The sequence below is a fragment of the Falco peregrinus genome, chromosome 2 (genome assembly GCF_023634155.1).
Source record: "Falco peregrinus isolate bFalPer1 chromosome 2, bFalPer1.pri, whole genome shotgun sequence".
NCBI classification, from domain to species: Eukaryota; Metazoa; Chordata; class Aves; order Falconiformes; family Falconidae; genus Falco; species Falco peregrinus.
The window spans coordinates 38,430,221-38,456,337 of NC_073722.1; the positions used below are offsets into that span (position 1 = coordinate 38,430,221).

The 26,117-nt window shown below is 39.9% G+C and overlaps 1 protein-coding gene across 5 annotated transcripts in view; it reads left to right on the forward strand.

Annotated features, from left to right (window-relative positions):
- The window catches only part of ZNF638 (zinc finger protein 638), a 66,377-nt gene that overhangs the window by 34,368 nt on the left and 5,892 nt on the right, over window positions 1-26,117 (forward strand). For 3 of the 5 annotated variants that reach the window (XM_055794203.1, XM_055794200.1, XM_055794201.1), the window contains exons 5-22: window positions 1,201-1,508; window positions 2,922-3,262; window positions 4,195-4,341; window positions 4,719-4,850; window positions 5,243-5,301; window positions 5,470-5,513; window positions 6,628-6,699; window positions 7,174-7,344; window positions 7,464-7,538; window positions 8,510-8,562; window positions 9,311-9,442; window positions 9,636-9,764; window positions 10,092-10,133; window positions 12,358-12,498; window positions 14,090-14,215; window positions 17,854-17,900; window positions 22,131-23,556; window positions 24,190-24,255. In XM_055794203.1, coding sequence (XP_055650178.1) covers window positions 1,201-1,508; window positions 2,922-3,262; window positions 4,195-4,341; window positions 4,719-4,850; window positions 5,243-5,301; window positions 5,470-5,513; window positions 6,628-6,699; window positions 7,174-7,344; window positions 7,464-7,538; window positions 8,510-8,562; window positions 9,311-9,442; window positions 9,636-9,764; window positions 10,092-10,133; window positions 12,358-12,498; window positions 14,090-14,215; window positions 17,854-17,900; window positions 22,131-23,556; window positions 24,190-24,255 — 3,511 coding nt within the window. The remainder of the gene's footprint in view (window positions 1-1,200; window positions 1,509-2,921; window positions 3,263-4,194; window positions 4,342-4,718; window positions 4,851-5,242; window positions 5,302-5,469; window positions 5,514-6,627; window positions 6,700-7,173; window positions 7,345-7,463; window positions 7,539-8,509; window positions 8,563-9,310; window positions 9,443-9,635; window positions 9,765-10,091; window positions 10,134-12,357; window positions 12,499-14,089; window positions 14,216-17,853; window positions 17,901-22,130; window positions 23,557-24,189; window positions 24,256-26,117) is intronic. The other 2 variants (XM_055794202.1, XM_055794204.1) reach the window with 2 other exon arrangements.

A 26,117-nucleotide genomic window follows, 5' to 3' on the forward strand; every position in this document is an offset into this window, starting at 1 on the left:
GCTGGCCAAAAAGGTAGTTTTGCTTCTCATCCCCTTCTCCTGTCTGTCAGTCATTGGTCCTTTCTCCTTAAGCGGTTTCATCTCAGAGGAACTTTGTCTATTCAAAGTCTTAAACAGTAATAATAGGGCTTGATGTGGTGATTCATTAAGTGCTGATGCTCTAGATTACCAAACTGAGATTTGCTGTTACAAGCCTGTGGTGGTTAATGCTGTTTTCAGTTGAAATGTAAACACCTCTTCCATGTTGTGTTAAGAGAAATCTGTTTTAGTTGTCCGGCATACAATCTTCCCAGTAAGTCTAGTTGTACTGGATGTAAATGCAACTGTGTTTCTGTTAGTTTTGCTACGATGTAATGGCTAGTGAGATGCTGCTTTCTGTGTCGAGTCAAAGGACATGCTACATCGCTTCTTCCAGTTTCAGATCTCAAAGGTGCCTTGTTTGCTGTACCTGGGTTTGAGTGCTGGTGCAGTGCCTTTTCAGCATCAAAGAATTCAGTGCGGGCTGAAAAATCAGACAAGTGCTTGGCTGTAACACACCGGCCTGCCATCTGACAAGTTCATAAAAAATATTTGGGATATTTAAGCATATACTCTTATGCATTTTCCAAGTTTTCCCTTTTACTCCTGTGATCTTTCCTGTCAGGGTTTTCCTATGCCTGACTACTTTTTGTGTCTCTAAGAGGGACTATTTCTCTCATGGGCCTCTTCACTGTTACTTCTTTCCACGTTCTTCATCATTTTGCCACTTCTAGGTAGCATAAGTATGCAGTGGATGTATGTTTATGCAGTGCTTTCACATTCCTCTTTCAGCCTCAGTCAATCTTTTAGACACAATGTCTCAAGGTTGCTTACTTCCAAACTAAATTTGGGAAAAGCAAGGAAAGTATCTTATATTCATTACTTATTCATGTATCCTTTTCCTGTTATTTTTTTCATAGCCCTGCAGTTATAACTTCAGAGTTTTCTTTGCAGCTTTCTGTTGTTTCATGCAGGTTGTTCTCTCCTACTTGCTTCTTTTCAGTTCTGTCTACCTGTCCTAAATTCACATGGCAAACATGTTATCTGTCTGTTTGTTAACAAATTAGACTCTAACCTTTTGTCAGTGTTGGTTCTTTTTTGCAGAAAGTCTGTTTCAACAGACTCGGGTTAATGATTCTTTGCTGCCTTGTCAAAACTTGTTCTATGCCTTTATTCCATTAGAAATGCTGGTGACAGAAAAGAAAACCAGACCCCAAAGCGTCGTTCCAACTCTGCCAGTCCCAGTCCTAGACGTTCGAGGGTCACAGGCTCCAGCTATGTTCTTCGCCGATCACGATCAAGATCCAGGAGCCCTGGCCGCTTCAGGCCAACGAGGCCAAGAAGTCGAAGCCCGCGGCAGATGCGTCGACTTAGCCCCAGACACAGGTCAAGGTCACCGCAGCGATCAAGAAATCCACTAAGAACTAGTCCACGGCCTCAGAGATCTTCCAGTAATGATTGGTCATCAAGGAGGTCAACCCGATCTCAAGGTAAGGGTGGATACAAGCTGCCAAATTGAAACTTCCTTTAATTTCTGGAAAACTGAGTTCATTTAAAGAGGTTTATCTGTCCAGGCAGTCACCTAGGTGTTTTTCATAGGAAAATTCTGTTTTTAAAACCAACCTTTGCTGTTGCTTTGTTAGAAGTATGCTTACAAGAAAATGGGCATTCTGAAAGGTCTGATGTCTTCTTACCTAGTGTCAGGAATTGTTTAATTGCCTCAAATAACTGCTGAACCAAGTGTCTGTTCCAGGTGTGCTCAGTGTTTAAGCCAGTAAGGACAGTCAAGAATTAAAAACAAAGGAAGGCTCTTCTTCCTTCAGCATCAAAAAGGTAGTTCTGCAAAGGCAGTGTGGATGAGGAGAAGGAAAATGGAATGCTCAAAACCTGCGTTGCATGGAGGTGCAATTGACAAGGAGAGCACAGTGTTCTGCAATAGTTTTGTTGAGATGAGAGCCTGATGCCTGAAAGGCTTTCAATGAAACATTCTAACAGTTGAGGTCGTTGCACTGTTTTGTGACTCTCCCTTCAGCTTACTTCTTGCAGTTTGCGCTTCTAGGACGTTTTAAATAAGCTCTGACAGTTCCACGTAGTTCATTTTGAGCTCAGTCTCTGGCTGAAATACCAGTTCGTTTGGAGTTTTTGTTTCTTTTTAAATTCTGAAGAGAAAAAAATAGAGGAATTTTAAAAGGTTGATTTTTTTCTTTGATGTGTGTACTGTGGCTATGTTGTTTGTATGCTTTCAGAAAATTAAGAGGTACTGAGCTCTTTTGGGGAGGAAGTCTAGGTGACAAGTTGTGAAGGGACAGGCAGGTTCAAAGAGATCTTCAGGGTAAAATGCAAACCACTGTAATGTAGAAGAATAAGGGGAAGGAGCAATTAATAACAAAAATATAAATTTTCCACAGAAAGAAAGCATACAGGAAATAAATGTGTCAGATCATTAAAGAATAATTTAAAACAACAGTCTGTATGACAAAGAGCAAGACAGAGGGATACAGAAATTAGGAGAAGGCATCAAGATAGTAAGTACTGCTGTGTGTCAGTATGTGAGAGGAGGATCCAGGTCTTGAAAACGTCTTTTCTTACCTTCCCTGACATAAAAAATTAAACAATCATTCTTTTGCTCTAGCTGTTAGAATTTTTGTAGATATCATCCCCAGTGTCACATTGTCAAGTTTGAAACAGCACAGTGAAAATGGTACAGAGGTTTATTTTAATTGTTATTTATAGGCCATATCTGCTAAAGTGTGATTAAGGTTTTTTTAACTTCACCAGGGCTCAAGATTAAACCAGGAGTGGGTGGTGAAACTGAAACTGTAGAAAACCAAACAGCAATGTATGTAAATTTTCTTTTAAAAACAAACAAACAGACCTCAGTTTGTATTCCTGTCCACTCTCAGACAGAAAGGCAGCTCTGGAGGCAGTAGTGAAAAGTTTGGGACCTGGCTTTGTAGCAGAGTTCAATAAACATAAGTCACTTCAAGCAGCTGGGCAAGGATCTTCGGGATTGGGAAAATCACCACCCTCTCATGGACTCCTAGGGAAGATGCCTGGAAATATGAAGAAAGCATTGAAAACAGGAGTTTCTCCAAAGGCTTCAAAGACAGACGTGCTTTCTTTGCCTGGGTCAAGTTCTTCATCTCCTGAAACTGATGATTTATCCCAAGGCAAAGAAATGGAAGAGGATGAGGAAGACTTACCCACAGGAACCAGTGGACCTCGTCCTACTTCTTCTAATAGGGTGAGTTTCTTAATGTTTTTCTCTGTGATTTTAAGAATTTGGGTAGTATCTCATCTCAGGGGGTCACTTGTGGGAAGATTAACAGTTCTGTTTGCTGATTCTATGCAACAGATACTGCCATTTTGATGCAAAGATTTGCTGGCTGCAAGTAAGTGATGATTTACACAGCAAGGGTTTTTTAACTGATGTGAAGCAAAGCCTCTCTACTGCTTTCCAACAGCAGAAAGAAATGTCTGTTAAATTGGGGTCTTTGTTTTACTGGGCACTTGTTTGTATGAAGCAGGAGTGATGATATCTGTTTGGAGGAGCTTACTGTGTAAATAAAAATAAAGGATAGGAGGCAGAAAGTGTTCATTTTGCCCTGTCAAGCAAAAAAGATGAGGCAGAGAAATTTAATACTGTTTTAAGAAGGATCTTAAGCCAGTGTTGTCTTCGTCCAATGCACTGACCTTTTGGATCTCTTAGAAACACCACCTATAAACCAGATTGTATTTTTAACTGTGGTAGATGCAGTCATCCTTAGTGGTCTCTAGCCTCTAAATGATCAGCAAAGAGAACGTTGCCTGTGCTGTTGAAAGCTAATAGATAGTATGGAAAGGGAAATAGTGGAATTGTGCAGCTCCTTACCCATACAGCCTGGACAGCTGGAATTATGTAGGCCTGTAGCACTTGATATAAACAGAAGGGCTGTGTTGTGTTACTCGGTAATCCCATGACATGTCTTCTAATAACTGCAGATTGAGACAGGGTAGTAGAACAACAAAATTGTGGCTTGGTCCTTGTGTTAAAAAAGCAAAAACCCATCAAAAATACCCCAGTGAAGTAAGCGGTCTGTCTATTTTGGAGTAATTTTTATTGCAGATCCTTTTTTTCTTCCTTTTACTGGACTTGACTTGGAAAGTGTTTATTTTTGTTTTGTTTTCAATTTGTAGCTGTTGAGAGATCAGTTGTTGAGTTGTGGGACAGTCCTTCAAATATCTGATTTACCGGATGATGGCTTTTCAGATCAAGATATTAAAAAAATTGTTCAGCCTTTTGGCAAAGTTAGTGATCTCATTGTACTTCGCTCTAGAAATGAGGTGAGTTTTCCTGTAGAGTGGTTTTTTTCTGTCAGAACGATGCAAAAAAATTCGTTGAGCAATGAAAAAGCGTTGTATTTGGATCCTCAGCTGAACATAGGATAAGGCTTCCTGAACATGTAATCTTGGAATAGCTGGAAATGTTAAGTTTATAAATATTCAGTTCTGCTTGCTACCTAAGTTGTAAATGTTAGAGGAAAGTTGGATGTTTTTTGTATGATACTGAAACCCAGACATTTTCATTAAACTCCACATGAACTTAGAGAGAGAAGTGCATGCAGGTCTGTTGTGATGCAGATTTTCTTAAGGAAAAATTGCAGTGAATTGCATCTTGTGCCTGTAATATAAATAAAGCCTGAAAGTGCCATTTATTTTAGGCCTTCTTGGAAATGAACTACAAAGAAGCTGTGATAGCAGCTGTGAAATATGGTGAAACTGTGCCAGTGCTGGTAAACGGGAAACGGGTGAAAATAAGTGTAGCCGAAAAGCCGAAAGCTTCTCCTGGCCAAGTAAGCAGCCTGTTGGTGAAAAACATGACGCTTCATGGGTAGCTCAGTATTTTACTCCAAAACTGGTGTGCTCTAGAAAAATAGATCTAGTAGTTTTACTATCTTTTTAATTTCCTTTTCATAAACAGCAGTCTAAAATACACAAAAGTACTTCCTAATTAGTTTTCAATTTTCCTTGGTTAAATTTGGTATTTGTGAATAGTATCAGTTTAACAAACATTGAAAGATACAACCTATATTTATATATACTTAATTACCATTAATAATTATTAATACTATTTTAATATGTATGTATGTGTATATATATGTCTTTGTACCTATACACATACACACACATTTGTAAATAAAGTATAAATGATGCAGCAAAACTTTTTTCTTTCTGTCCCTTTCAGGCCAAAATGAATGTAAAAAAACGGGCTCTGAATATTAAAAAAGTTGCACCAAGTACAAAGTAAGTGCTGCCATTGCATGCGTTAGTGTTAGCTGTAAGGGCTGGAAACCAGATGGGTTCAATCTGTTTGGTTTCTTGTGTTTTACTGTTTTTAAGATTTTGTAGCTGTTTTAACATTCATTAATTGTCTTTAAAATTGACTTATTTTTTTCCCCTCCCTCATAATAGAAAAGATCAGAACACTATCACTAAGACAACTAAATCCATTACAGGTGAGGTTTTGGTTACTTTTTATCTGATGATACATCTGTTGTTGCCTTCCCTCTTTGTGCCCTTTTCTTTGTTTTTATGTGAATGCTTTTCATAATAGTGACTGAAAGTGAGTCCAGAGGGCTCCGAGGAAATGTCTGGTCTTACGCTTTCAGACGTCGTCTTTTTCATGCAACCTTGTCTATCTTTCTGTATAAAAAGCCACAAAACACTGCTCTCAAGTAGCAATAAAAAATCCCCACCTTGACCTGTGCTTATAATCTGAAATTTTAAACATTTGCCCCATCTGTTGGAAGATGTGTGGCACTTTGAGCTCCATAAAATAAGTGTAATTCTTCAAACTGATTTTAAGCCTAGTGTGTAACATATTTAAGGTTCTTTCACAATTAGTGCTAGTGCTTCTCAGTGTCTTATGTTCCTTGAACTTTCTAAATGCTTCTAAATTTCTGCCCTGGTCTTCTAATGATCCAGACAGAAATGATTTCAGTTACTATAACTTGGTCTGGCGGAAAAACCTGGATGTCATACTATTAGAGAAGAACTTTTTTTTTTTTTTGTTAGTATTTCAATGAAAACAGGACAAACTGCAGTAAATACATCAGAAGCCAATGAAACTTTACAAAAAATTTGATGGTATTATAATATGACTTTTACTTCTGGTGTCTTTTTTTTGTTACTTATTTTATTGGCTTTCATGAGCAGTTATTCTGAGCAAACTAGGGACCAGACATTATAGGAAATTGTGCTTTTTAAAGATGTATGTCTTGAGTCAATCGTCAGCATGGTGAGAGCATCCAGCATGCCTCAAAGCTGTCTCACAAGTGGAAACTGAATTGTTTTGTCAGTTAAAAAAAGAGAACACAAACTGTTTTGCAGGAGCAAGGTGTTTTCACCAGAATCCTGAACAAATTCACAAAAGATACTCTACTTGATGGCTTTCATTTGGTAGTTTGTTGGAATTAACTTACGGTTTAGATTTTGGGGTTTTAATTTTTTTTGTCTTATCAGTTGAATTGCTGCAGATTAAACTGGTTTTGTATGTATTTTTATATTCTTTGTAAGTAACTTAAGTAATAAGTGTTTCTACTAATACTTGGTTTTGGATATTTTATGTAGGTAAAAAAGAAAGGACTAAGAAGTCAGTGATGATGGGAGATAGTAAAATCAAGAAAACTTCAAATTCTGCGGGTAAGACAAATATGAACTTCCACTCATTATGTGGAAAACACAGGCAAGTGCTTTTCTGTACCCTTGCCCCTTTCCAGAACAGTTATTTAAGGTGGTGAGTGTAAGCTTTTCACACCTTTTACTGGGCTTGCCAATGCAGTAGGTGGTTAGGTAGGCAAGCACTGTTCTCATGCCTTGCAGCTTGGCTAATGCAGTGATTATCAGTGCTGTTTGTAGATCTAGAATAGCAAAGCACTAGGGAAAGGAGATGAGCTTGGGGAAGCAGACCCTTTCATGCAACCACAGACTTACACTTGTTTTGCAAAACTGTTCCTGTATGTACAATTTCTGCCCATTTGTGACAAGGAACAGGAGTTTATGTGATAGGTCTGTGAATATCTGCCAGAAAAACATATAGTGCAGTTCATTCTCCTTTTGCAAATCGATTAGTTTAATATGTTGAAATGCAGTATGCTTTTTCCTGTGGTTACCTAGCAGTAAAATCTGTAGATGAAGACCTTCAGACAACAACAGAAGTGGAAACGGAAGTTGGGGAAACTAAGCTCTTGGACCTGAAGACCATTACAGAAGGGGACAGTGTTACAGAGCCTGAGAAGCCAGCAGAGACTCAGTCCAAAGTTGTGACTAGTCCTGCGCCTGTACTGGGTAATTCTGATACCATAACGCCACTTTTAAGTTACTTTCCTAGTAAGTTAATAACATAACTAGTTAAGTTATGTGGAGTTTAACATTATGATATTGTCTTGAATTTACTTGGTTTTTAGAGAAACTTGCACAGATGCCTCAGGTGGTGGTGTTGGGCTTGGATGAGTTTAATGAAGCTTCCTTAATTGATCAAGGTAAATTGCAAACTGACAGGATTTTTCTCATTTCTGTCTTAAACCTCTCTGCTATTGTGAACTAAATGAGAATTTTTAAGTCCAGGAAATTAAAGTGACACAGGGTATCGGAAAATAAAATCTATTAGAACAGGTTCACTGACCGAAACAAAACTTCATTATGACTGAAGTGGCTAAAACCCCCTGAGATTTACATCTTTCAGCAGACACAAGATTTTTACCTAGACCTTTTCAGTGCAGCCAGGCACTTTTATTTACAGCTCATTAGAGCAAAGGATTTGGGCTTTCTGTCTGTTCCGTTTACCGCTCCACCGCCGATTGTTTTAATCTCATTGCTTTACATTGCCTGCTAGAGCTGGTTCGATAGATGCTGTTTCCCCCATATTTTCTAACTGATTAACAACAGACTTTGTTTTAAACATCGCTTAAGTGTTTATTAATTCTCGGTTACTATGCATGCATAGTGGAGATAGGTTCAGCAAATATGACCTTGCCCTGTTAGAGGCAGGTACAAACATTTTACAGGAGAAGCGATTTTCCTTTACCTGCGCTTGCCTCTCCTGTATGATTGCTGATTTCCTGATGTCTGTATTTTTCTGAGCCTTTCACATATCGCTGTGGACTTGTCCCAAGAAAAAGACTATGTGGGCACATTGGGGGGACCTTCAGAGTCATGTGGTTGTGATTATTCAACTGATAAGGTCTCAGTGTCAGCAAAGTGTGTGCATGCTAATCAAGGGATTGTAATTAATTTTTTTTATGCCTACTTAAACCTTTTCTTTCTGGAAGCATTTACATAGTGCTGTGTATGTTCCACCAATGTAATTTGTCACTGTGAGTTAAATGAAGGACTATTTAATTTTTCATGGTGGCAGTGGTGATAAAATGTAACGCAAGGTGTTCTTAAAGCTCTGCAGTATTTAAAGAAATCTGCTGTGCTACTAAACTACTCCCCTACCCCTTTTTTTTAGAAGCTCTGATAACGACTACAAAGAGTGAAGAATCAACAGAACCCGCTAGCAAGGTCAGTCGAAAGGTGATTTTATCTGTGGAAGTTTTTAAGTACACACTAGTGCCATTTCCAAGTCTTGGTGCTCTCTCTGAAAACTGCCAGATTAAATCCCTTGCCTGTTAATTTCTTGTAAGAAATAATGATTATTAGAAGAATATTAGACTATTAATTAATAAAAGGTATTTACTTTCTCCTTGCTGTTTGTGATTTGATAGACATCTACCATTTCACTCTCTGGCTTTCTGTTTTTTCCCTTGGAGTTCGTTAGTTACACCAAAGCTCCTTTATGCTCTGATCATCTGTATTGCCCTGCTGTGGGTTTCTTCTCTTGAGATACAGTATTTGCACATCAGTCCTACAGTATTTGCTGTGTGGGCATGTCATGAATATAAAGTAGTGGCATAATTATAGGGGGGGCTTGGTTTGGTTTGAATTTTTGATGAGTTAACAAGAGAGCCTAAGGTGTGTGTGGAATTAGCTTAGGTGTAGATAGTCTACAATGAAGCTTTAATTAAGGTGATTGTATGATATAATTAGAGAAAAATGTTAATAGAATATGCTTTGCTACTAAATCCTAGAAAGGTTATATGATCTTTGGTTTTGGGGTAGTTGCAAATATTATAATATGCTTTCAAGAAGTGCTTCATTCAGTGTAACGGTGGTTTTACATAGTAAAAATAAATGGTCCCTTCAGAAAATGCAGCAGTTATGATTTAGAGTTGAAGAAATACCAGTAACATTTACTTTCGCTTGTTTACAGGAACTTGATGATACCTGTGTGGTTCTTATTTCAAACTTGCCTGAGAAAGGATATTCTGTTGAAGAAGTTTCCAACCTAGCAAAGCCCTTTGGAGGACCGAGGGATGTGCTAATTTTATCATCTCATAAAAAGGTATTCTAATTGGTATTAGTAGTGTTTTATCGTAGAAGCCAGGACATGCTTCCACCTGTAAAAAAGCAGCAAATGCTTTTTTTAACAAATGTAAATGTGATAATGTAATAATGCAATGCAGGAAGCATTGATGTGAGATGCTCTTGATAAATTAAAGTTTTGTTAAATTTTTTTGTTTTCTTACTTTTAAAAGGCCTATCTTGAAATAAATAGAAAATCTGCAGATTCCATGGTTAAATTTTACACCTGCTTTCCGATGTCGCTGGATGGAAATCAGCTCTGCATCAACATGGTTCCTCAGTATAAGACTATAAAAGATGAGGTAAGTAATAAAACGTATTGAAATTCTAGGATATGTGGTAACATTTTGATACTGAACAGGATTTTGAATTTAAGCTGACTTATACTCTCCCTGTTTTATGCATTCTGATGGTTTGTGCTATTGAAGCCTGATTCTGTTAAATGTCTTTTTGGATCCTGGTCTTCTGAAATTAGAATAACACAAGTGTCAGTAGTGCTGATGCTCTTGATTTTGTTCATAAATCAGAAACTAAAAAGTTGGGAGTTAGTGACTGCCAGTTAGCTGCTGCTAGTAAAGCTGTATTTTATAGTTCAAATCTTACAATGTCTTTTTTTTTTTTTGTTACAGGAAGCAATATTTACTGCTTTAATTAAAGATTCTGACCCTCAGGTAAGTTGCTAGCAGTCTAACTTTTCCTCCACATGCTCTCAAAATATGTTACTTTAAATTGGAATTAGTATCCTTCATACTGAAATATTACCTAATTTAATTATTATCTAAGCTTTCTCTGGAACTAGATGCTTATATATGTTCTCATGGACGAATGAGCAGGGAATAGAATGAGTAAATGTTCACTTAATTTAGTTCTGTGATGCGTGAAGTGCTAGGAATTAAACATTTAATAGGAGTCCTTTGAGACCCTCCCCTTCTGTTACGTTTTTTCCATGTTTTAACAACAAGCTGCTGACCACTGTAGCTTGGCGAATATGCAGTGTTTGCCTGTATGGAATGCCACCCATTTTCCCAGTGTGCTTTATAGACAGATATTTTGGTTTAACTATCTAAACCACCTCTGTGCTTTGTTTGGTGTAGTGTGTCTCCCCAGTTGTCCCTCCTGTTCCTTCACTGCACGCACTGCAAGCTGGCCAGTGACGTACAAAGCGTTTTAATACAGTGTAGGTAGGTAGAGGTTAATGAAATTACAGCTTTTATGTCTTCTGTGAAAAACATTTTCAGGTTATTCTTGATAGAGACTCAGTCATTGTGTCTGAATGTATGTCTCTGGGCTGAAACAGTTGGCACAAGACCTTCACAGGAGTGACTTTAAAAACAGCAGTCTCAGGAGCTAATTGTATTTGGTTAAAAAGCATATTGCAGAGAGCCCTGCCAGCAATAAATCACTTTCCAAGAAACCCCCAAAGGCTTGAATTTTCAATTGCAAGTGTGTCTGGGGGATATCTCCTTTCTCCTGTGATTGTTGGTTGGCACTAGCAGAAATACGTGAGCATTTGCTGCGAGTGCCCCTGCTACCATATCCTACTTATGCCTCTGGTCTGCTTGTGGTGAAATATTTTTTTTCTGCTCCTGGTAAAGTGATGAATAATGGAAGAAAAACATACCAGACCTGGGAAGCAGAGGGAGCAAAAAAAGTCTTGCTTGTTGGGAGTGAGTGGTGTGTTTCTAAAAGACACACAGCTTTCAGGTATTTAAAGATAAGGCTTCTTTAAGATTTCAGAAGTCTGCTAGTACCTTTGGATTTGTGTTCTAGGGACCTTCCCTTTGATCGTAGAAGCATGGCATGGTTTGGATTAGAGGGGGCCTTAAAGCCCATCTAGTTCCACTCCCCTGCCACGGGCAGGGACATCCTCCACCAGACCAGGTTGCTCCAAGCCCCGTCCAGCCTGGCCTGGGACACTGCCAGGGATGGGGCATCCACAGCTGCTCTGGGCAGCCTGTGCCAGCACCTCGCCACACTCATGGTAAAGCATTTCCTCCAAATACCTAATCTAAATTTACCCTCTTTCAGCTTAAAACTATTTCCCCCTCATCCCATCACTACCCGCCCTTGTGAAAAGCCCCTCCAGCTTTCTTGCAGCCCCTTCAGGCACTGGGAGGTGCTCTGAGGTCTCCCCGCAGCCTTCCTTTCTCCAGGCTGAACAACCCCAGCTCTCCCAGCCTGTCCCCACAGCAGAGCTGCTCCAGCCTCTGACCATCTCTGTAGCTCCCTCTGGACCTGCTTTAGCAGGTCGTTGGCCTTAAATTTTTCACAAAATACTTGGTGCCTGGGCTTAGTCCATGGTTCTGCTGGCAGTATGTGGCTGGTGATGGCTTTCCTTTGCTGTCAGCCCACATGTACATGCTGCCACCAGGATCCTTCCTGGTCAGCAGAGAGTTGCTGGTCTCCTTGATACTGTGTTCCCACAGCAGTGGTGGTAACTCTGAAAATTGAGAAACATGAGAAATAATGTTTGACCAAGGATTGTTATGTTATTACAAACTGAGCAAGTAAACCAAATTGCAACTTTAAAAACAGGGTTGGAGTCTTTTGGACATGTTTCTGTGCCTTGACCGATTTACAGTCTGACTAGGTAGTGTCTGCTTTTACCAAATCTGACTTAGACTGCAGGGATGTTTTGCAGTATCGCTTTAAAATAGAACACTCGATCTTTTTGAGTTTGTTATTCTTTACTGGGAAGTATAGCTGAGGCTTTTGATGTGCTGCATAATAAACGGAGAATCTGGTGTGAGTCTGAAAACATGAACATTGGATACGTGTGAATGCTTTTTTTCAGGAAACTGAGCAATACAGAAGTTTTCTGTGAGGCTTTTCTAACCTAGTTCAGTAGTTGCCAATAAGACAGCTGAAGCAAGTTTTGCCATTGCTTTTCTTCAGGTGAATACTGAAACCATACGTAATCAGTTTGTGCATCTTGGGAACTTGCCAGATGATGGATACAGAGAACTTGAAGTAGTTTGTGTGGGACTTCGATTTGGAAAAGTAGGCCATTACGTTGTCCTGAAGAATAAAAACAAGGTAAATGTAAATATAAATTTTTTTTCTATGTTGCAAAATAGTGTACTAGGGGAAAAAAAAATAGGTTTTTTATTTCCCAATACCAAGAATGTTTTGCTAATGATAGATCAAAGTTTCTGACTCTTTTCGCATTCATCCTGAACAGGAAAATAATTTGTCTTACTTTTTTGGGGGCAGTGGGGAAGGGAAAAAAAAAAAAAAAAACCAATAAAGAAAACAAACTTTAGGTCATTACCTGGCCTGAACAACACAAGAACAGTTTGTTAAGCTCTGAAAGTAAAGCTTCCCAAATGTCTGCAAAAATTATTGACTTTTGATGTTAGAGGTGTAGGTGGGAGGGAAATAAGTTCCCATTCTGTAGGAAATTTGGGGGAAAAGGATTAATTTGTTGTGAGAAGTGAAGCTGTCAGAATTGCTGAGATTACTTTTTGTTACAGGACACTTCAAAACGTCATGATTTGATTTTAATGTTTTAAAAAATTCTTTGATATTTTAATATTTAATGTTGCTACTTTTGCACTTAACATTGGATTTTTTATTTTATGAACTAGATTTAATTGTTTATGTTTTAACGATTAAAATGGAACTGTGCTGTCTTTATTACAAGCTATTTTAAGTGTCCTGCTACTAAACCGTAGAACAGGTGAAGATGCTTTTAAGATGATAGTATTTTTCTTTATTTTAAACTTACTGCTTTAAAAAGTGACAAGGAGAACGCTGCAGTCAGTGAAACATCTAGGGTGAATTTCTAGACCCTCAGCTAATTCTGTCGCATTGAACATAAAATGCTTTATTCCATTGAGTCAGCACTTTGTGATAGTATTTGATGGACTTCTTGCTTTCTGATCTGTTTTCAATAGCAAGAGATGTAGTCAAGATCCCAGCAGGGCACGCACAGGTGGTTTCTTTTGTTTTGTTTTTTTAAGGAAAAAGTAAAAAAAAGGGGTGGCTTATTTAAGGCTTGCTTTAAATTTAAACAAACAAACAAGAAGAGGTATTACCAGGTTTAGAATGCAACTTGAATAGTTGGGAATTTTTAAAGGTGATATGTAAAATTCTCGTACTATTATTGTACTTGATAGATAAAAAATAAAGAAGTGAGAGATTTCTAGTATAGCAGGTAAAGTTTTGTGTGTAGTTCAGTTTACTGTTCCCCTGATAGATGTAATTTTGCAGATTTTTTCATGGGCATGCCCTTCCCCTCGCCTTCAGGGGAAAAGACTTGTGAGTTAGAGCAGAATCAAAGAGGATGAGTCTAGGAGCCCAAAGTGGGCTGGATATGTGGGGAGGGAAGCTCCAGGCTCCACTCTTTTGTGATGTAGCTTCTTATTTAGTTCTGAAGATAATTCCAAATGGAGAAATTTGTCTCTTCAACCTCTCAGAAAGAACAGAGCCCGCTGTTCTCCATATCCAGAACAGGATTTCATCAAAAAAATGCTGCTTATAGCTTATTTCAGATGAAGATGTTGAAACCCTTCAGGAATGCCTGGGTATCATATGGTATACTAACTGGATTTACTAAACATATTCTACAATACAGAAATAAGATGGAGTAACAGTTATTTGAGGCTTGTGCTTTTTCTCCTTTTAGGCAATTCTACAGCTGGATAGTCCCAAATCAGCCAGATCAATGTACAGCTTCCTGAAGCAATATCCGTATAATATGGGTGAGCATACATTGACCTGTACATTGTCACCCAATGGAGAGTTTGTTGAGGTAAGATTTCTTTTTTGATAATACATCATTTCTGTGGAATAGAGCAACCCTTCCATGAAGAGCAGCTAATGGTGACAATGTCAGTATTTCCTTCGGTATTTGCTGTCATTGTGGAGGAGAGTGAAAAGTGTGCAACAGCTGGGAAGTTTGTATTCTGGGAGGTGGCATAGGTGTGAAAGTATGTGTTGCTGTTTGTCTATCTTTTGCCTCTATTTCACAAACGTGTATGGAATCTCTTGCCACTGATGAAAATACTTCTTAATGAAGGATAAAAAGAAAGAAGAAAGGAGGAAAGCAACTCTTCAGTACTGGTTAGAAAAGGATTGATGATTGACATTAGTAGAGTTTTTCTGATCTAGTTCGATTCACCTTTAGCAGTTCATCTGTGATAGTCCTCTCGATTCCAGACTCCGTTGCGATGTCAGCATTGGCCTATGCACCCACAGCTGCTGCCATCTTCTCTCTTAAGAATGAAATTACTTGCAGTATTGAGCAGCTCCCAGTTTACTTCTGGTGACTTGCTGAAGGAACAGCAAGCTGCAGCAGCTGAACACCAGAGAGGAAGAAGCTTGGTGCATTGAATAGACAAAGAGTTTTAAGCAAGAAATGCAAACATCAGCCACATGCTAATAGCATTCCAGCTTCCAAAGTGGGGAACTTAAATCCAGATGTGGTATCAAGATCAAGACCAAAATGTATATAGGGTTTTTCTGTTTGTTTTGTTGGCGTTTTATTGTGGTGTTTTTTTCTCCTTCTTTTTGCCTCTGTTTTTTAAAAGTGATTATCCATGCGAATTCCATTCTTGGAGCTCTCGTTCCCTGTGTGCTGCTGTTCCTTTTCAGCTGCATGACTTTGGGATACCATTTAAACAAAAAGATATGCCTGGAGGGGCAGGGCATCTTAGGTTCTTCCTTTCACTTGTGTTCAGCACAAGAGAAGGTTTAACTTCAGGAGCCTAATGATAACAAGGGCATCAGTCCTTTATTTCAACAGGGAGGGGAGAAAAGTCATCCAGACATGTACTTCTATTTACCGAGCTGGCAGAACTGTCAGGATTATTTGCACTCTTAATCACAATTATTTGCACTACGAATCATGATGAATTTCAACTTCTTTTAAAGAATAGGTTGTGTACTGATCATGGGCTTATATCATAGTTTGTTCTCTATTGTGTTGGCAGTTTTTTCTGCTTTATTGAAAAGCATTTTTATTTGTGAAATCTGTAGGGTGTGGTGTTTAGAATTCCTGTTTTTAAAGACATACTGTGTCAGCAGAGATTTTAGGTGTGCGTTTTTGGCGGGGGTATCCTGCCAATAGTTGTCACGTTGCATCTGTGATAGTTTAGGACATAGGGCGATACACAGCTAGATGTGATTTGGGCACAAATGTTTTTCGAGTGGATTCATCATGCCCCTTTCCAAGTAAATCAGCAGTCACTGTGCATATGCAGAGCCCGCTGTGAGTGAAGCACTGGTAGCTAAAATCAGATGAGCATGGGTGCACAGAGTGCTCTTTTCTCTTCTACTAGATGCAAGGGCCTGGATTAGATGTTGCAAGAGTTTTTTGTCTTCCCCCATTGCAGAGATGATTCTCCCCGTTGCCGACTCTCTTTGTATGGGAGAAAATATGCTCTTCTTCTGAGCTGCTTTATTTTTGTATTTCAGTTCATATGGTGAACTTCAGCTCACGACAAAGACCATAAATTGTAATTGTGTTAGATGATGTCAGGTGCATTTAAGGGTAATAAAATCTTTTATTAGACTAACTTTGTAGCTGAATAACTAAACCTTCAGACTTTGGAGCTTTCTCTCAATTCTAGAGAAACTAAGTAATAAGCTCACTTAGCACTGAAAAATAAGGAAAATATTGTTCATTAAAATGCTAATGCAAAGGAATGTCTGTCAAGGATGCATTGTGGGAACACTGTGTGATTCAAATCTGCTTTTTATAGCTGTTCCCTATAGCTTGTGTAGCAACAGAATAACATGTCTTTGTCACTATAAATGTTTCATCAGAGCAGAGTTCAATGCCAACAAAGAATGGCATTCACACTCTGTTTTCAAAATAATATTTCTTTCCAGCTGCACACTTTGGGTGATACAGAGTGCTTGTCTGATTTAGAGAGGTTGACCAGCCAGATAGCTGTAACTAATGCCAGTGGCATAGTATAACAGCAGTAATATAAGTGCTCACTTCATCACATCATAGTTTTGTTTCTGTAATTTTGCTGATGATGTCTGAATTTAATACTGCTGAAATAACAAAAGTATGGGGAAACTCCTGTAAGAATGAAGGAGGATGTGCAGCTGGAATACAGATTGATAGAGCACGGCTGCAGCTGGTGGCATGCCAGTCTTTGTCAGTGCGACTGTCACAGCTTTTGCATAAACGTTAAAATAAACCTGGACTTTGGAGACATACTCCTAAACTTTATTGTTACCTGTATCTGAGATGGAGAGAGAAATGCCTGGTCACACTGATAAGAGGAAAAACTGAGGTTTTCTCCATCTGCTGTTTTTACTGCATTTTGAGCCTGTTCCCTCTTGTCCATCTTCAGTTGCGTTGCCAGAATCTGGATTATATGCCTGGGTACCATAGGAACATTGAGCTTGTAGCTCCATTTGCCATAAGCTATTTTCTCTAGAAGCCTTTCAATCAGAAGCTGGTCTGAGGGAAGAACAAAATCATTTTTAATTCATGGTAACATGTTCAAATTACTTTGGCACTTATCTCTGTAATAAATGTTTTTAGAAAGGGAAAACTGAAGGCTTTGGAATTACGTGCATAAATAAAAGATTAAAGTGAATTCTATGCACACTGAATTTATCTGATGTTCTTTCTGGTAGTGATACTCTTCAAATTAATTTGTGAAATGTCTTCAGAAAAGAGATTGAGATTTCAACAGCGAGTTTTTAAAGGTTGTTTGGGGTATTTTTGATTGCTCGGAACTAAGCTACTAACTGTGATAGCTGCGGAGCTTTGATGGTTTGTGGTTGTCTTTTTCTGGAAGACATTATTTAATTCAACATTTATTCCATGAGTTTATTCTATGTAACAGAAGGTAGAAATGTGTAGTTGTACAAGAAATGAATGCAGGTTATAAGGAACAGAAACTGGCTTTGGGTTTTCTGTAGATACTTGTTTGACTTGGAATGTAATTTATCTTTAAAAAAAGTGTGCTTCTGGTTTTCTGTGTAATACTTTTTGTCATGCTAACTGCATTCACCCTGAGCTCTGTGGCCCTTAGCATCCTTACCAATACAAGAATGAAGGTGCTGTCTGGAAAAAGATGGGTTTAATGTCCCTCTCCCCCAGATACATCACAGACCAAAAGCTAATTCTGCTCAAAACCATGACAGCTTTGAAGATGAGGCGACCAAAACAGTTAGTGGTGTGCCACATGTTCTGTCTAGCAAACTTTTTATTAAAATCTCTTACAGTGCCATGTACTTGTATTGTCATCTCATGAAATCTGTGTTTCGTGGGGAACAGTTTTAGAACAATTTACAGTCATTTGGTCTTTCAGGTGATACCTGCCTAAATTTGGGTTCGTGGTGTTATTAATTAGCTGGGTTATGCAAATTCCATACTGATGCTTCTGAAAGTCATAGGTACTGAACCTCCTTTTTGCCTTTCAGGCTGAAGTTGTGAAAAAAGAAGTGAAGGAGGAACCAAGCAAAGGAAGGTATGCTTTTCAAATATTCAAGGTTTTTTTATATATCTCTATTGTTCCTGGAATGCGTTTCCAAGATCAGGCAGATTGCTGAGCCATCTCTCTAACTGAGCTTGACGAAAAGGCCTGCTGTGAGATCCATCAGCTGTTACTTGCTGTTACTTCTTTGCAGCTTGTGTGTGTTCTGTGTGTGCAGGACATGTAGTGTATTGCTGTAGAGCTGTAATGTTTGTGATCTCTTTGAAATCTGGGGCTTTCAAAGAACATGGTCAGATGGAGTGAAATCCTGTTTTCTGTGTAGTTTAAGTTTGTTATTGTTTTACTAATTCGGCCAGGATTTTACCACAGGTCCTGGAAAGTATGTTTGGATATACATGTTGGTAAGACAATTTTTTTGTTGTATTTAACCAGGAAGTGATTGCTTTATTTTGTCCTACAGTGCTTTCCTCTGTCAGAGCACCTGCATCTATTGTTTCTGTTTCCAAATGCTAAAAATAAACTGAAACTTCCTTGTTTAACTTATTAACATTAACTTCATGTGGTGATACAGGTCCCTGAATTGATTTAAAAAAAATGTTTAGATGCTGTATTAACACCAGAACCTAGAAATGAGAAATGATGGTTTTGGAATGTTTAAAATTGTTTTACGGATGCTGCTTGCAGTAAAATTTCTATTTGTGGAGTAACTATTTGTTGGTTTTAGAGTCTTGGTTATGTTCTCTCTATAAATGGATAGATCATTATAAGATTTCTTGTTAACAAATATGACTTAAAACACCTTCTGTGACTCAAGTCCATATTTCTGGATAAGTTTTATAATTAAAAAATCCCACCAAGAACCAGAAACAACCCCTTGTGTAATAATGGTCCCAAACTTCAGTTTCAAGTAATGCCATTATACTATCATGGGCTGTTGCTATATTTCCACAACCTGTTTCTTTCCAAAGTTAGGCACTCCTCATTTCACAAAACTTCTACTCAGACCCTAGTTGATTTTGGAAGCGTTCAGTTTCTAAACTGTCTGTGACTCACATGTAGGTAGACGTGCAGGTAACCTTTTTGATTCCGGGCCGGTGGGCTTTAGTGAGCAGCGGTAATTAACCAAAACAAGTGAGTCTTACCTGCATCCTAGCTGCTGCTCAGCATCCTGCTGTGGCTGATCAACAATGGGAAAACCGACATTTTTCCCTACAGATAACACTAGACACGTTCTCCTTGTCCAAGACAACTGTCATCTTGCGAGCCTTTGTGACTTGACTGATTATCTTTTTTCGTTACATTTTATAAGAAGCAGAAAATACCTTAAATATTTATATATGAAGACCTTGTCATGTGTTTCTGGGGAGGGAAGGACTAGCAAAATTTGGGGAGCAGAATGGGCTGCCCTCTGGGTTGCCTGGGATGATGAGGTGATCTTAAAAAAACCTTAGGGATGCTTCTGGAAGCTCATTTGTCATCCAGCCCTAGTAGGTAGCTCATCTGACTTCGCGGCTGAGGTGACTGACGTGTTTATGTGAATGCCTCTGCTCTTTTCAAGGATGCTGATGTGTTTTGTTGGGATTTGTTTTCCTCAGCTAAAATAGCTGAAACTTTTCTTGTCCAGGTTAGGACTTGAGGACCATCCCACTACTATTTTTAATCCTGAGCTGACATGTAGCAAGTGAGTTGTGTCTCTCCTGCGATACAGCCTCTGTGCTGGCATTTCTAGGGCTGAACTCTCCCAGACTTTCCCTTGCTAACTCAGGCAGTGCTGGCTGCGTACGGCAGCTTACGCAGGGACATCCTGTGCAGAAACTGAGCACCAGGTACTGTTGGTTTCACCTTTTATGCTAACTTCGGTGCAGGAAATGCGTCTTGCAGGTCTATGGGCTGTTTCTTTCCCAATGCCTAACAGGTCTTTTAAGCGCCTTCAGCTTTGTCAGGCTCCCTCATCTTTATCTCTGCGCATCACTGCCTCTGCAGAGCTCTCCTTCCACTGATTTGCAGTCTGGTTTGAATCTCTCTGTATATTTTGGACTAGCCCAGGGCTTTGTGAAAGGCACAGGGTGGGTGTTGGCCTGAAAGGATATGCGAAGTCCTGAGGCTTCAGAGACTAATACCTTATTTGAATTATGTAGAGGATAATACGCATGTGCTACTCGCTGTAAGCTTTGTAGTTAGTGTATGGTTCCAGTGTTCACTGACGTTTTTCCATTCCCTGCAGAAAATGTATAAACAGAGGCTATGGAGTGGGTACAGTTTGGCAAGGTGTTTGAGCTTGTATCTAATTAAGCTTTCTATGCATCAGCGACAAAGGTGGGCTTTCAGAGCTGCCCTTCTGGGCTTTGGGCTCTGACTTACCCAGGTAGCGCTTTGCTGCGCAGACACATGAGACTTTAATCTCAATGGTCTGTAGGATGCTCAAATAGAAGAGAAAATGGGTTTTTCTTTTGGAGCACAAACAATGTTTAATTGGTGTCAAAGTATCTTCTGTGTTGTGACTGAGTAAACCAATACTGTGGCATAAAAAGCAGATCAGCCCTAGCAGATCAGCCCTGACGGCAGAGCCACTCATGAGGAATGCTTACCCCAAAACATTTGCAAGTAACAAGTTTAAATTGATTACAGGTCTGAGGAGCCTGTTAGAGATGAGCAGGATGTTGGAATGAGTGAGGTTGCTTTTTCTTTCATACAGCTTCAGTTGCTGTGAGCTGAGCTGCTCGGGCTCTGAAGGGGGTTCCCGGCGCTTTGTGGGGCACTGCCGGGAGCACACAACACTCCATTGCTCAAGCAAAATGCTGCAGCCTTGCTGCTTTGCTAGGGGAGGAGTGCCCTCATATCGTGCTGCAGGTATCCATCTGATGCATTGTCATGATGTATTACATCTGTGCCAGTTTTAAATTGGTGTTGTGAAAGATTTTGAGGCAGAATTCATATCCCTTCTTCTCTCTCCTCTCGCATTTTGTAGCAGCAGAGGACAGTGCCCTTGGGCCTGGAGGAAACCTTCGAGATTGGTGTTTCTGCTGTGCTTGCGTAGCACAGATGTTAACTGAGTTTGCCTGTTTTCATCTTTCTGTTGACTCCATGTATTGTGTCTTTGTCTCGTTAACCCTCGCATCTGGCTACTTCAGGACTTAACATTTTTGTCAGCGCTGAGTTCCATTTGATCTAGCCTTCCATTTTCTTGCTGAACATCATGCTGGGGGTATTACCAAAATGGCAGCCTTCTCTGCTTGTTTTTTTTTTCATGAGGGTTTATACAAATGTGCACCCTTTTTTCATAAACATAGGTTCTGAGAAACCATAGCGCAGGCTGCTCCGTTGTGCATAACCACCGATTAATTATGTGTGTTTGCTGCTTTTGTGTTTGTTTTGACACTTAGCGAGATTGTCAGCATTGGTATTCTGCCACCTTTCCATCTAGAGATGCATGAGGTGTTGGGATGCTCATTTTCTCGAGCATTGTGGGAAAAGGGGCACAGACATCTCTGATTTCAGTGTCTCCCAAGATCATCTATGGAGGATTCTTTCTTTCAGAGAAGAATAATGCACTTCCTGTAACTGAAGTTCTCTGAAAAGTGCTATCCTCTGCATTGTCATCTTGGGCTTTATTATCCTGGGAGCTGACAGTGGGATTATACAGTGCAAACAGAGCCTGGCCAAAAGGAGCTTCTGTGCATGTGTTGTGTTCCCCGCTATTGTGCGAGGTCAATGTGGTTTAAAAACAAAGCAACCCCTCGCTCCCCCCAAACGTGAACTAAAAAAAAACCCCAAAAGATCAAACTTCAGACTCCTAGCTACTGGAAGAGTTCTCTTGGTTAGTGACTGCAGCGTCTGCTGTCTTCAAACATAGCAAAACTCTGGTAATTCCTTTATACAGAGAGACTGGGGCATGTATTTTTGCTGTACATGCACTTTCACAGTCTGCCTTGCATCAGGGGATCTAAATTTTAGGAGTCCATGTCAGTGCTGAGGTGACGGGGTACACCTGTAGTGACTGCTACCTTGAGAGGTCTGACTGCAAGTAACACAATTCAAAGTGTAAGAGGCTTGCGATATACTGAGGTGGATTAAACAGAAGCATAAAACTAATCAGCTATTCGCCTCAATGTTGTTAACCATTTTAACACTGATAGGCTAGATTTCCAAATGCTAAGCACTAATGCATCAGGAAGTCCCCCACCATTGGCGTCAAGAGGTTTCTGCTAACTGTAGAATTCTCAACATAGTTTGATTTCTTCTGTTTTTTTTAAATGCATTTAGCTCTGGCTTGAAAAAATATCCAGAGGGATCAGGAGTGGTGCAAACAGCAGCTGCTAATCCTCCAGTAGAGCCTAGTGTGGCAAAGAAAGGACCCATTTCCATCTCTAATGTCAAAGACGAGATGTCAGCAGTACAGATAGAGCCCTCTGAGTCCCATCTTGAAAGAGCAGTAAGGGGGTCTGCTGCAAGACTGGCAGAAACGCCTGTGGAGGAAGCGGATGCTGGAGTTGAAGTTACTGTGGCATCTATCAAGTTTGCTGACACCGAATCGTCTGAAGCGAAGTCAGAAGAGATGCTGCTGCTGCCTTCCAGTGTGGAGAAAGAAGAGGCAGTTAAAGATAATGCTGAACTAGAGCTGTTCGAACCTGCTGTCGTAGCTGCATCAGAGGAGGAAATTAAAGCAGAAGATGAAGAGTTGCCTGCTCCTGCCATTGAATTGCCAGAAGAGTTGTCCGATGTGGGTAAGGCTGAAGACGTGCCGTCAGGTTGTGCTGTGAAGCCGGCAGCGTGGGAATCAACAGGGGCCGTCCCTGGAGCGGTGCCCCCTGATTCTGACGCAGCTTCGGTGGAGGTGGTGTCATCAGTTGTCACACAAACAGACAACAAGTTGGATGCTCCTGAAAAAAATCCTGTTTCTGATGCTGTGAGAACCGAACATGAAATGTCTGTAACTCCGATAGCGGAGAAGAAACCTGTGCTTAGAACTGGGGTGGCCATGGAGAAGAAACTGGATGTAGCTGGAGCCGACAGAGAGACGAAACCAGAAGAGCCTGCATTCAGAGCTGGAAGAGCTGTGGAGGAGAACCCTGAAAACTTTTTGGTCAAGACTGGGGCAGAGGCAGAGAAGAAACTTGAACAATCTGTGGCCAAGGTTGGGGCTGTTGTGGAAGATGATGCAAATGCTGTCAATGAGAACAACGAGGGAAGTTTAATCAAAGCCCATCAAAATAAAGGAGCAGGACCAGCAAAAACTGATGAAGCCCACAAAGCAGTTACGTTAAACTCTTCTTTATCTGTCAAGGAATTTTCCTCTGTTGGGAGAACGATTTTAAAGGCAGTGGTGTCTCTTCCGGATATATCAAAGTCAAGGGTTCCAGTACAGAGAAAAGAGCCTTCCCTGTGTAAAGGAGGGGAACAGAGAGCTCCTTTGAAACCTGAGACCCAGGGCCAAGCAGCAGTGGAGAAGAACATCGCATCAAAAGAAGCAGGTCACCCGAAACCTGGTAACAGCCGATCAAGCCTGGGCGATGGCAGCGGCAAATGTAAAGTGAACAGAAGTTCTGTTGTTGATGGAAAGGGAGGCAATGGGAGGAATTCATCTCAGCAAGAGAAGGACTCACGAGAGGAATCTAGGGCTAGTTCAAAACAGTCTCAAGAGGGAGAGAGTAGATCATCCAGCATGAAGAAAGACAACAGCAGCAATAAGGTGAGGAGGGCAGGAAGGCCGGTTCAGTGTGCCTGATCAGTAACTAACTCCATGCTTCTCTCAGATGTTGAGTATGGGACAATGAGATTATGTTCCCCTTCCCTTTTCCATAAATCACTCAGCTGGTTTGGGCCAACAGACAAGTTGGAATAGCGAGATGGCGGGCAACCAGTTGCTTTTAGATGCAGTGTGTGCAACGCAAGTATGTAACTGGTTTGAAAATGCTACTTGGAAAAAAATGCAGGAAGGTATTTTTGAAGTGAGTCTTTTATTGAGTGTCATAACTTTATGTTCTTGGATTAGTTCTGAATGGGAATTAATAAGCTTTCTGTCCTTTTGTGAGCTGATATTTGCTTTGTCAAGTCCTACACAGACACTGGTTACTGAAAAGAGGCTACTAAGCAAGGTATTACCTGTGACTTGTTGCTAGAGACTGTATGCCTGGACTCTACCGCTGACGGTTGGCTTAGATCTGTATTTGCCAAGCATGTGATCAGAAGCAGCAATCTGGACAACCTAAAAAAGTTCATTAAGGGAAAAAATAGCGGATTTTTTTTTAATATTATTTTTTTCTCTTGTGGACGGGTTAGTTGGCTTAACTGGTTTCATGTGAACTTTTGTCTGATTTTGCAGGCTTCTGTTGGTGGCAGTGCTAAAGCTTCAAAAAGTGACACTAGCAGCAGTGCAAAACAAAAGGAGGTAAGGATACAACCACAACTGAACTTAACATACAGATTGTCTTGAAAGTGTGTGTGCGTACGCTAAGAATCTTTAGCATCCTTCCCTAGAGAATTTTTTGTATTACTGGCTGTTATGGACTATGGGCATAAAGCTATAAGGTCAAGTCATTTGGAAGAGAAACTTAATTCAAGAAGTGAGTGTTAAAAGGAGGTGGTTTTTTTAGTCTCGGATGTTATTTGAGAAAGAACACATTAACTATTTGGATCCCCAGCTACCTGCATGAGATCTGTGTTTGTCATCACACTTGTGAGAAGAGGGAAGGAAGGCTGAATTCCTCTAGCCCCTTACAAATGATTTTGTACAACAGGAGGTAGTTAGAACATCTCCATCCATGGTACCCTCTCTACGCAGAGGTGTATTTCCAAGTGGGTTCTGCAGAGCAAGGATTACTGCACGTTTTTGGTGCAGTGTTGGTTTGAAGATCAGCTTGGGAGTCTGTAGGCTCAGCTGCTAAAAAGCCCGCATTCTTATGTGAAGGTGAAAAGAGATACCCCCTCTCTCTCTGAGATAGCTTGGGCTTTGGGAGAGAAAAGCAGAAAGAAGGTAATAAAAGCCCGTATTGATGAGTTTGTAGAAGTAGCATTACAGGATCAAATCAAAGATCTACCAGGTAAGTAGTGGATCCTTATGGAAAATGGATTTCTGGGATAAAGTTTGGAGCCCTACATCCTTTTACTAATCTTAATCCATATAAACTTTCTGCATCACCAGCACAGTGTGTTTGTGAAGTTGGTGGTGGCGATGGTAATAGAGAACACTTTCACAACTGAGGTTCTGGATGTGTGTGTTAATCCCCAAGGGGAAATTCTGCAGCCTTTGAAAAAAGGCTTTGTAATGCCAGCTACTTCTTACTGCTTTATTCCTCACTGTTATAGCTGATGAGAACCAAGATCTGTGTTCTCCTTTTCATGGAAGGAAGAATGCAGTAATGTTTGATTTCAGTTGAAATATAACCAGATACTTCCTTTTTCTTCGCCATGGTCATATTTGCATTAAATATTCAAGTTTCTGCATCAGAATGTGGTGGAGGCATGCGTTATTTCTGGTATTTGTTAGCTTTTTGAAAAAGAAAGGGAAGAAAAGCCATGTAGCCTTTGAATTTCAGATTACTTTTTCTGCTGGAAAAAAGGTATTTCTTAGCTGCAAACTTACTCAGATTACAGAGGAGTTTATCTTGCCTTGGCCTTAAAAGTTCTTCTTTGACAAGAGTTTTTTCATTCTTGTGTGGAATACCGACTGGTATTTGGCAGCGGGATGAATATTTTTTGGGGGAGAATAAAAATAATTCAGACTCATTCATTGAAGAAATTGAATACATAATTTGGGGTGGAATGGATATTTGGGTGCATTTTACTGTCTGAAATTAATTTACTCATTGGCTTCAAGTACCCATCTTTTCTGCCTTATCCTGCCATCCTGATTATAAGCGTGTAGCTATTTTATAGTGAACAAATTATAATACTGTAGTCAAAAAACATGACTGCTGTCTAATCAAATAACCTAAAAGTAATTCAGGGTTAATTCAGTCTTTTCTTAAATTCAGTATCTATCCATACATCCTCCTCCAGATGCTTTCAGCTATCTACGGCATTAAATTGCTTCTAATTCTTTGCAGTTGCCCTAGAATAAATTGTGTGAGCCCTGATGGGAGCTGGCATGGTCAAACTGCAGGGTAGGAGGAGTTTTAGATGCAGGACATGGTCCAGTAAGAGCATGCTGCTGACTGAGGAGAATTAGAAAAGGTCAGGCTCTGCCCTCTTAAGCATAAAAAAAATCATTAAGGCGTTTTCCAGAAAGCTGGAGCCATTTGTTAGGAAATT